General features: G+C 43.7%; 1 protein-coding gene across 2 annotated transcripts in view; it reads right to left on the bottom strand.

Annotated features, from left to right (window-relative positions):
• The window catches only part of LOC105184251 (uncharacterized), a 255175-nt gene that overhangs the window by 113374 nt on the left and 129602 nt on the right, over positions 1-12199 (bottom strand). For both annotated transcript variants that reach the window (XM_011142934.2, XM_011142936.2), the window contains one exon: positions 4519-4666. In XM_011142934.2, the coding sequence (XP_011141236.1) occupies positions 4519-4666 (148 nt within the window). The remainder of the gene's footprint in view (positions 1-4518; positions 4667-12199) is intronic.

Here is a 12199-nt window from a genome sequence, read left to right as displayed (position 1 = left end):
ATGGTTCAGTTGATCAGGTCCTTGTCGGGATCTTATTCATTGTACCTAATACGATTTGCATCATCAAGTTTTAACAAAAACCATTTGTAATTAATTTTATATGTATATAATATGAATATGTGTGTGTGTATGTGCACGCGCGCATGTGTGTGTGTGTGTGTGTGTGTGTAAAACTTTAATAGTACTGGACATGGAGTAAAAAAATATTTTTATAATGCGCCACATATAATTAGAAACAGTTCAATTTTTATTGTATGACGCGCAACGACGAGCTGCCTGTAGCGGCGTACGGCAGCTCTCATTTGTCTTGCATTTGTCCATATATGGGCCTACAAGACGAAAGACGCTTGAGAAGCAGTTCAGTCGCCTACTCTGTGATGGGATGTTGCGTATCTCAATGCGTGTTTATGTTGCGCGATAATTTATTGGTTGTGACGAAACATTTTACAAGTATGCTCAAGCGATCTTATATCATAATAAAATATTATATATAATAAAGAAAATATTATATCGTGCAAATATCTTTTTATTTGGAAATGACATGAAAGAATTTTCAGCGTGTCATTTCTTATTCTTTGGATGTCATCATCCAATATAGCCGCGGCGAGTAATCAGGAGCCATAATTTGAAAAAAAAAAAGGTAATAAGGATCCAGAAGATAACTCAATAAGGATCTGACTATGAACCTTACTAAAGTCCTGATATCCACGCTGCGTTACATAACTTACTAGGACCCGATAGTATTACCTTATTTGGACCTGATGTCCAAATGAGGTTAACCTGATCAGGACCATGGGATAAATTTCTAGTCGGGTAGAGTTCTTTTCCAATCGAATGCAGCGTTTCTAAATCCTCGAACTGATAAGAAAGTAACATGTTATTGATGAGAGGAAACGGTGGAATATCGATTCTCTCAACTGACTTCTCCGCATCTACAAATACGACGTTTATTTGATCTCGTTTATAAGAGTCTACGTTTACCCTCACTTATTGAAGGCTTCATTATCGCCGTTCGCGCTTTCTCCTTTTCAGCGACTTTTTCCGGTATTCCCGAATATCCAATTTCGGAGAACGTCCCGTCTCACGATGATTATCTGATGCTTCCGTTGCTCGTTCAAAAATTATCCGGCATTTTGGAATATCTTGAACGTACTATTCTCGACATACGTTCGACAATAAGAGCAACGATGCTGAGAAAGATTAATATAGTCTTGAGTCATGTACAGGGTGTCAATATACAGATCGGTACGATGGGTTGCTCGCCTCGATTCGATAATGCAGAGGTTGCTGTAAAAGTCACTCATTGATTATGTCGATAATGATATTTGCAATGTTCCCAGTTATGATAAGTGCAACTAATTTTGCGCCGGAATCGTTTATAACAGAGACCAAGCTTCATTGAAAATTTCTGATTAGACTGTAGAATGCTCGTATTCTGGACTCTCTTTTTTCGAAAAGAAGCAGCTTATGAGTCTTCTGATTTGCTTATAAGCTACAAAAATTTCGAAGAACAAACGCTATTTTTTATAAAAGAGACGTCGAAATACAAGATTAGATACCGAAATGTCACTTAATAGTTATCATCAATTAAGTTGCGATCAATAATTTATTCTGTGTTTCCAGTCGACTCATATTTTTTGCAGAAGCAATCTATTCCAAAAACGATGGAAGACAGTATATACGACTTTCCAAATATTTCCGTACCATTTTTTCTAATCTCCAATTTTTATCGAACTTTTCAATGTAAGAAAGAAATTAAGAAATTATGTGAAATAAGAAAATATGTTGCATTATTTATCTCTTTATTTGATTACTCTTATTTACTCTGCTTAAATTCGTAATGTTTATTTCTCAGTTTTACTTTTTTAAACATTTTTTTTTAATTTAATGAGGATTTAATGATTTAATATAATTTAATTTAATGAGCTCAACTGTTATCACAAACACTGAGAGAAAAGTATATGATATTTGGAACTATAATGATATAGTAACTAAATTATAGTCCGAAATATCATATTTATAGTAAGTATTACCATAATATCGGTAATAATTATGATATAGGCATAGTTACGATATAACCAACCATATAATACTTTTACCAAGAATTATAGTAAATTAAACTAAAATTATTGTATGGATACAAATATAAAATGGTAGGTAAAAGTAACTCTTTTATATAGTCAATATTACCCGAATATTTGCTAAATGATGACAGATGTATGACTATATGAATATTAAATCTCACTATATTTGTGAATGAGAAATTACCATATATGTGGTAAGAGTAACTAAACAATTATTTAAGACAATCATTGGCTATATACTTGTGTTTATTCTACTATATTTTACAGGTTTCCACGAACTATAAAAATATGGTTGACGCCAAAATGAACTATAAAATATAGTGAGATTATAGTTAATTCAACTATATTTTTCTATCAGTGAACGATCACGGTGTAAAATTATAACTGAGAGCACTGCAAACATCATTATCGAAAAAATTAACAAATTATTTTTTCGGTAATCCCTGTATTATTGTCCGATTGGGATAGACAAGGGAGGGAGGGTCCGTCGTGTTAATCTATATTGTTGTTACATTCTGCACGACCACAAGTCTGAAAGTTGACACACTTTTCTCCGACGCAATTTAAAATGCGGATTTGACGTTCGGCGGTAAAAAAAGAAACCTCTCTCATGAGAATTGCTAAAAACAAATTTTTCCATCGAACGTCAGCTGTGTCACGAAGAAACAATGTGCCAATTCTTGCGTCTGCGGCTGCACAGACCTTTCAGTTGCTTCACTATTGTCAACGGTCGCAAACATTTCGCTGCGATACAGAACTCAATCGCGAACATCGCAAATATTCGAGCCCAGTCCTGATTAATTCCAATGCACTCCCGATGTGTTGGGCGCGCTTCTCACGGGTGCGAAGTGGAAACCAGCGGATCGAAACTCGTGTTGCCAGAAAATATAACTTTTCCGTAAATGAGGATTTACAAATACGCCGGTAATATTATAATATAACATTAAATGCACAACATTGTCGAGATCGTCTCGTCTTTTGGTCTCGCCTTCGCGGGCAACAAGTATACCGAAATTCGCCAGGCGTGCTCAGGCGGCTGCATTGCGCTCTTTTGTCATCGCTTGCAACAAAGTATATACATTCCCATTGCCACGTCGACACACATACATGTACACACAATTGTACGTTGACCCGCGAGAATCGTTCGCGATAAATTCTGTAGAACAATTTGTCGTATTATCGGCGATCTCTCTCGTACTCCACCTCGGTCGCGCACCGTCATTCCCGGCTTATCATCGTCCTTCTATCTATTATCTCCGATCGCCATCGTAATTTTGTTTCCCGAAGGGGCGAGTTTGTCCGCGCCCGCGCGTGGGAAAAATGATTTTCCGGGATAACAAATCCCGCGATTGCGGGATAAACGAGGTTACGGCTTACAAAGGAAGAGAAGAGAAGGGCAGTGCGGCGCGGCGCAGCGCAGTCATCGTGGCGCTCCTTCTCCTGAAACTGGAGAGACCGACGGATATCCAATTCGAGCTATCGAAGGTCAAGTCGTCGTGGCACAAATTGCGTTACGGGGGATCTTATTTTCCCCGGTCTGCGCGCGCGCGCGCGGGCGAGTCCTGCCTCTTCCGCTGCTATTCTTCCCGGATGCAATTTTTCCGGGCCGGATAATAAGTTATTCGATCGCGAATTATCGATTGTTCTCGGACCGCCGATTTCTCACGCGAATTCGATTTGTCGGAAACGCCCGCGGCAAAATCGAGAGCGAATTCGAGAATGACGAAATTGCGCGCTCGCACGCTCGTTCCTTCCTCCGTTCTTTCCCGCAGCGTGAACTGGATTAGATTAGATCGTCCTTTGAGACATTTTGAGACGACCAGATTTTACTTTTCTCTTACGTCGTTCTCTTAGCGAGTCTCCGGATAATCCCGTTATTTGCGTCTCAATATAAGTCCGCGGGCGTGCGAGTTTTCCGACGATCTTCTTATTCGCTCGAGAATTTCGAAACTGTGTCAAACACTTCCACAGTCGTCTCCGATACGCTGACGGGACGTTGGAATATTTCAGACGAGCACTCCATAAATGTTTCGTGCTTTGACATCTTTCTGATACTCGGGCGCATAAGTGTAATGGATTAAAGATTCGCGCTACATTTTTCAATCCGCCGTTCGCGGACTGTTTCCGCGAGCCGCGATTCATTTAACTGGTTCTTATTTGAACTGGTGGTTTTTCCGCGAGCTTTTTCTTTTCGACGGATATAACTCTGAGAAATTCGCAGCGTCGCGCAGCCGTCGTTTCCAAAGTTCCCCCCCACCCCTCCCCCGCCCCCGATTTTCGATTCTCCACCTTCGTGCAACGTGCTATTCCAGCCGATATTCGATCTGATTTTCGGGCTGAAGATTCGCGACGGGAGAAATCCGTTTATTTTCCGGACGGTCTCTCGTCCGCTTATCTTGTAGCGATTATGAAAAATGTCACACAATAGACTCACCGGCGAGGCGGCCATAGCGCTGGAACATTCGCTCGACGTCGGTCTTGCTGCACTGAAACGTGTTCAGGTTCCCGACGAAGACGCGTGAGTTCACCGCCTGTGGGTCCTGCGAATTGGTCTGATTACCCACTTTGCTCATCTTCATCGCCTGTAACGAAGCAAAGGGAGAATCGTTGAAACGAGACACGATCGAGTAATTGAACAAACTTTTTATCTCCCCGCTGCTGGACAGGATAAGTCGGAGTATCAAAATCTCTTTCAGACGGGAAGCACTATTCTCATAAACCCTTTAACGCCCGACTTTTTTACAAGTGTTTTAAGAATAAAATTTGAGTTTTTTTTAACTGAGACTACAAGTAGCGATAACCAAAAGAAATATCGGAATTTTACATCTACCTTTCCAAGCAGAAACTACTCCCAGAAGCGAAAAATACGCCTGATCGGTTACATTTTTTTTTTAGTTTTAATAATTTTATATCATACCTAATGGTGGGAAAAAAATTCCCCGAAACATAAAACTCATATTCAGAACTTGATCTTTATTTGAATTGCACAAAGCATCGAGAGATGCAGAGGGGAATTTTACAGGTTTGGCAAATTATTTTTGTCCTGCTTTCTTTGCTTCCCTTTCGAGCTGCACAATTGACAACGTCTTTTACTGTTTCTCTTAACAGGCATGTGCCTGTTGTAACACTTTCTGATGTCTTCGGTCACCTTCAGTTTCTTGTTGTCAAAGTGAACTGGTCGCCCCATGTTATCATTAAAACTGAGCTAAAAACAGACTAAACCGAATCTACATGCAATCTATAATATATACCATTTTTTAGAAGAAGAATTCACCTTTACAGTGCAGGTGCAATGAAAACGAAAATACCTCCTTTTTTGAGTTTTTAAGTTATTTAAGTTATAGATTCTTAAATGCGTTCCTGGTAACTATAGTTACCAGTAGACGTTAAAGGGTTAAACGGGCTTGTCGCTCATTTTCGTATCTCTAATTAGCCTCTTCTCGAGTACATCGCTTCGCCGGGATCGTCACGGTCTGTCACTCGATTTCCGCGTCGATATACATTTCTTCTTTTGAAGAAGCCGGTCATACAAAGGAGAGCGCGGAGTGGGGTGGGGCAGAACGGGAGGCAGCGGATTAATTCAATTAATCGATGCGGGATCGATTAATTCCGCGAAAATGCCGGGGTCACCGCTAACGATCTCGTTAGTTTTACGCGTTATTTCGCGGAAGTAGAAAACGAACTGTTGCACAATGGGATTGCGAGGCGTTAATTAATCCACGACGTGCCAATTAGCGATCGCGAGAAAGCGTCTCTTTGACGCGCCGGGAAAGGCCACCTGCATGCGAGAACGCGTAGCGCGTATCGTCGACGTTATTATCTTATTTGCTATCGTTTGCCGTTGCCTCGTGTCCTTCCGCTTCCGAATCGGAAACGGAAGAAGCTGAAGGGAAGAGGATGGCGACGACGAGGATGAAGACGGAAAAGCGAAAGAGGAGGAAGAGAATTGGCTGGCTCTCTTTTCGTGGACAACATGCCAGCCTCAACATTTACTTTCTACGGAAACTTTTGATTATAAGGTGCGTGTGTGTGTGTGTGTGTGTGTGTGTGTGTAATACACGCGGAACATATGCGGAATGTGTGTTTCGCGACTTCCAACTTTTCAGAGGCAACTCTTCCAGGCAGATACGAGGTCAGTTTTTCGCCGAGTCAAGATGTCGACGGTCCGATAATTCACATAGCGATGATACCGATCGAGAAAAAGATAGAGAGAGAGAGAGAGAGAGGAAAAGGGAAAGACAGGAAGACTCTTTTCGAAAGCTAAGAGTCGGTGGTCTAATTCGGCAGCGCCGTGCGCGTTTCTGCCGGCTAAATTTAAGCGAACGGACTTTGATTCAAGAGTAGTAATTGAAACTTGACGGGAGTTATGCAAAGATACGCGCTATTTTAATACAAATATACATGTCGACGTGTGTGCGAATGTACACACGCCAGGAGAAAGCGAATACACTTAACGTAAACGTTAACATTAAAAACGAATAAGGGCGCGATTATGATGAACTTTACGTAACGGGACGCGACGGGACGTGAAGTGACGTGACGTGAATTTGACGTGAGTTTGAGGTTATATTTGATATTACGATCACCATAACGTAATAATGAATTCTGCTGTGAGGCATTAACAATTTGTAAATTTAATTTCGACCGGGTATTTGTATCTTCAACTGTGGAAGAGGAAACGAATACGAACCATTGGTGTGAGAGATTTTTTTTCCGAAGAAGAATTCATTTGCACAGAACTCAGTAACACAGTTACACTCATGCATACGTGACGTATATCATTTAATTTAATTATGCAGCATTCGACGGGAATATATTCGCATCAAGTTTGACCTCTTGAGCCGTTAATACGGATATTTACGTCACACATACCGTTTACGTTGGTCCGCGTTTGACACGGACATATGCCGGGGCCGAATTTAAACCGAGTTTCAACGGTTAATATCCGCGGCGCGCTTATATAAGATAGTAGCGAATATCGAATACAATTTATGCAAAACTGCACAATTAAAAGCAAAGTGGAGGATTTCACTGTTCGCAATCCCGTGGGTCTCGCTGTTCGAGGAACTTTCCGCATGGAGGAGCGTCGATAACGCAACGAATAGAGTCGGACAGTCGACACTATAAATTAGAGTTGAAGCTCCGGTGTTTTTCGAATAGCTTCGGAATAATGGAGTTACGGGGAGAAAAATAACCTTTAACATGTATGTGACGTAATAAGCTCCGAACGTTGTTACGAAAATGTTTACAATAATTTTTTACAATAATTTTTACGATAACGCGAGAGAATATATATTCCTGATTTATTCGTCGCAAGGAAATATTAGCGGAATATCAGGTATTATCAGGTTAGCGGGGAAATAAGCTAAACGATTTAAGAGGAATGCGCGAGAGCGCGAAATAAACTATGTTTAAATTTGCTTGGCGGATTATGAAACAGGTCAATGGAGCCAGGATAACTATTCGATACAATATACGTAAGCAATTTATGCAATTAAATGCACCATATGTAGTATGGATTAAACTCCGATAATGAAATTTCGAAGCGTGAATATTCGCGAACATTTGGATATTCCGAACAGTCTGACTATCCGGCACTTGGAGAACTCGAAAATAGGTGCAATTGAATGAGTTGCCAGATTAGTTCAATTAAGAGCTTCGGCGTTTCTCGAATCTGCGAACAGAATTCGAAGACTTCGAGTCTTCGAGGGAGTCTTATTTGGAGCCCCGAATTTCAGCCTCAAATGTCGAATTATACCGAAGCTTCGAGGCTTGAAATAGTGTCGCCTCTCAAAAAATATAGTGTATAAAACGCGGCTATCCTGCGGAGCATCGTCGCGAACGATAAAATCTGCGGAATATCGCGATCTACGTCGACAAATTTAGAATTTCATATCATGACTTTTTACCGTCAACTTTGTGGAGCAGGACGGGGTTATCGGGACCGAGTCGACGTTATTTACACAGACATCTTCGCCGCTTATGTAACCAGAGGGTGCTTTCCCCTCGACAAAGAGAGCGTTGAATTAAATTGAGCGTTGTATTAAATAAGCATCGATTGTGGAGTTTTGACATTTAATTCACGGATAATACTGTCGATGCGATGAAGAGAGGAAGAAGTCGCGAGGGAGAGAGGGAGAGAGAGAAAGAGAGAGAGAGAGAGAGAGAGAGAGAGAGAGAGAGAGAGAGAGAGTGAACGGCACGATGCAACAGCTGATAACGGAAACAACAATCTGCGACGTATCGGAAATAAAGGGAAGACACTGAAAGATATTTCCGAGCCGACGCCGTCTCCCGAGACGCGCTTCGCGCATTATTCTTGCGACGCGCCCACGCGCACGTCCGCCTCGCTCGCGGTGTCGCTCGTTACGCGAATTCAATTTGTAACTTTGATTGTTGCCGCGAGGGGGAAAAAGTTTATAGGGAGGATCGTCACAAAATGCTCTCTCTTTCTCTCTTCTCCCTGGCTCCCATCCCCCCCCCTCTCTCTCTCTCTCTCTCTCTCTCTCTCTCTCTCTCTCTGTCTCTCTCTCTCTCTCTTTCTGTCTCGTGCGCGCGCGCGCCCGGTGTCGATAAACGAGAAACGGCTATCGATTTTCGGAGCCGTATCGGAACGACAATTGACACCGCGACGGCGCCCAGGTATTAAAGAGTTGTTCTCCATAAATATCGACAGTTATACGGCGGAAAGTGGCGTATACAAGGGTTGAGAGGGTGAGGGTAAATATTGGCTCGCACGTCAAAATTAGTAATCGACGTGTCAGTGGATTTAATCGGCGAGGAATAGTCGTTTCGCTTCGGATTTTATGACGCGAAAGTGAGCGCGACCGCGACGGCCGGTCTCCCGAGCCGATTCTCTTGTCGCAGGGCGCGACGAAATTCTAATTGCCAAGTTTCACTCGCGGATTTACCAGTGTTGAACGATCTATCTGTCATTTTTATCTGCATGCACTAGCGTGCGTGATAATTTCGGAATATTCCGGAGTCAAATGTAGGATACAAGACGACCGTCGTGAGATCATTTCATGAAACTGGAAATCTGTGTAGGACGTTTTGCGTGAACGCGTGCGCGCCATTTGGATTCACGACCGGTCGGTGATCAGCGCCCATTGTTTACACAGAGCTACTACTCTCCCGAAAGCGAAAATCCCCGGCGATTTTTCCTCAGCGAAAATATCGAGGCGGAGCGTACGGCTTTCGGTGTTCGATCTTCCGCGCATTTCGGAAGTCTCGGCTAAAATCTCCGACGAAGCAAAGTCCGCTTGAGACCGACCGAGGAAGATACGTAATTGTACCTTCAACTTTGAACGTCGAACGGCCGGACGTCGCGTCGACTCTATCCGAGAGATCAGGCGGGAAAAGCCGAAATTCCTATTTTCTATTTAACTGTAGCGCACGCGAACGCAAATCCGCACCGCTCGGTGGTATCTCGCGCGCGGTAACTCGCAATTAAAACGGGACGTCTTCGAATTCATGTTTATTCCATGAGGATTGTTTAAATTTGAAGCGCGCGTTAATTCCAATCAGCCCGCCACTTGGCAATGATTCTCGCGGCGGATTTCTAATTACGTTCTAATTGGGTCGGACTAGAATTCAGCCGCCACATCGGCCGTTATTTACGGCCGGAGCTAACCCTAAGGTATGTCGACTACTCCGAGATGTTAATTGATGCTCGCCGCCATTCTCAAACGTTAAATGCGATCGCGCGAGCGCGAGCGCTTCTAAAAAAAAGAACGCAAATATGCATATGCAAATGGAATAGACGGATAATCCGTCGTTCGAGCGTATTTCGAAGCGTATTTCAAAGCTTGCGCCGTTCTTCTCGTCTCATGCTGACCCTGCGCGTTTCGTTGCGTTACTATTCCCCCCTCCCCTCCTTCCTCCGCTTGTTTTCGCCCCGCTGATAATATTCTTATCTGCCTCCATTTTTCGGCATGCATACGACGGCCATTTTCACATTCGCGTAAGTTGCATATCGTTTAATAATTTATGGTCTCGTAAATGATTGATTTTTCTCCGCGTGACGTTCTCTGCGTTTTCTTTCAACCGTCCAAACCGCCCGAGAAGACGCAGAAACGTTCGCTGGGTAACTTTCGAAGAGCGCCGTTTGACACTTAATGAGGCTGTAGTCGTTAACCCTCTTGCGGTTCTATTTATTGACAGAAATTAGTATCTCAAAACGGTTAAATTTTTGCCGCGCAGGAAAATATTTACTTTCATGCTTTATAATAGTTTTCGAACGTGCCGATTTCAAACTTGAGGTTGTTGTTGCAAGATTCGAAATGGCGGATCAAAAATAGCGGACCCGAAAGTAGTAAATCTTACCCCGAGTCAGACTCGGGTCTAGCCGTAAGCCGGTTAATTAAATATTCACGACCGATAGATCGATTGACTTGATGAAACCTCGATAGGCGAATAAATAAAGAAGGACACTTTCGCGTCGCATAATGTCATGTCGCACGGAACACAGCGAATTATTGAGCTCGTCGCGCCGCGCCGTCTCGGCGAAACCATTCTTTCGTTAACCTCGTTACACTCAGCCTGCGCAGGAGATTTTAGCAGCAGCAGCAGCAGCAGCAGCAGAAATTGTCATTGTCTCTCCCGCGCCGTGTGCTCGGCCATATAGTTATCATTAATATATTAAGATCAACTTACGCGACGGCTCGCGCGAGCGGAGCGGCAAGTTCCGCGCGCGAGGCGGAGGTAAGAGTTAAGGGGATTATTCGTAATTTATGTAAGAAACGAAACAAAAGTCGCGCGAAAGCTGTCGCATAATTTCATCCCTCGGCCCGTCGAAGTTTCGGACGTCGCGATAATTTTCTCTCTCCTGCGGATTTCCGAGTGGTTTCAACTTCCTCTGCCGCCGCTCTTTACATATCTATAGACGGCGCGCGTTCCGCGCGGAGGACTTTGGCGCGCGCGCGGTATCGGCACCGACCGCACCGCCGACTCCTCTCTGCGAAGTTCGCCGATAAGATGTAAGCAACAAATAATTCGCGAAAGTTGCCCAACAGCGCGGGAGCACCCTTTGTCTGTGGCGATTGATCGCCACGGCCACGTCATACCGCTTCGCCGCCGCGCGCTAATGCGATTCTCCCTTCAACCCCCCCTTTCACCTCTTCGCGCCCCCTCCCCCCGATCATTGCGCGCCCGAAAAGAATACATCGGCGGGGCTGATAAATAATGAACGAGACGATTGGCACTGGCACGCCCAAGCTCCGCGCTCTTGTGTGCTCCGAAGGGGCAAAAATATAGCAACGATAAAAAAAAGCACTTATTCGGCGGGCGTTAATAATATATTTATGCTTGTGCCGTAGTGCGCGTGTATTTCTGCGCCGAGAGAGAACGAGAATTTCTCCCGAATATACACGCGTAACGTTAAACATATGTGCGCTCAACAATTGAGTTGTACATTTTCATCAAACTCTGCGGCTTCTCGTGTGGGGAGAGAACAATTTATTCTATATAATCGAGGGAGAATTTATATTTAAGTGAATATATTTGTTAGTTCCCACTCCCGGTAAATATTCTTTATTTCCTACACACCTCTCCTCCCTCCTCGCTGCGATACGGACGCCGAGTGAGAGGGGCGGAGGGGGGTGGAAATAATCTCGGTTGGACAGTTTTAATTAACTGTCGGTGGGTAACAATGTTTGCGGTGACACAACGCGCATCTCTCTCTCTCTCTCTCTCTCTCTCTCTCTCTCTCTCTCTCTCTCTCTCTCTCCCTCTTACTCTCTTCGCCGACGGCTTTCTCATCTCAAGTTTCTTACGCTGTGAATCACAAAGCCGCTCTATTAATACACACACCTCAATTCCTATGACATTAATATTAATAATCTTCTCCTCGCTGTGAGCGATCGATAATCTCTCGCGTGATATTTCAACCTCCTCTCAATCGTCCGCGACAATTGCACTTTTCACGGGGCGATTCTCCGGCGCACTCTCGGCTACTCAAATCATCGAGAACGTAATGGTACCTGGGCGTAATCCAACGGAACCAGTCACCGTAACGCGGTATTTACGACAGTCACCGTACACCGGTTAGATCAGATTAGGTTAGGCTGCATCGTTGTACTCTCTCGATACGGTGTGCATATTCGATGCGATATCGC

Source organism: Harpegnathos saltator, unplaced genomic scaffold (genome assembly GCF_003227715.2).
Source record: "Harpegnathos saltator strain DR-91 unplaced genomic scaffold, Hsal_v8.6 scaffold425, whole genome shotgun sequence".
Lineage (NCBI taxonomy): Eukaryota > Metazoa > Arthropoda > Insecta > Hymenoptera > Formicidae > Harpegnathos > Harpegnathos saltator.
Note: the sequence above shows the minus strand (reverse complement) of the source record. Positions and strands in the feature narration are given on the sequence as shown.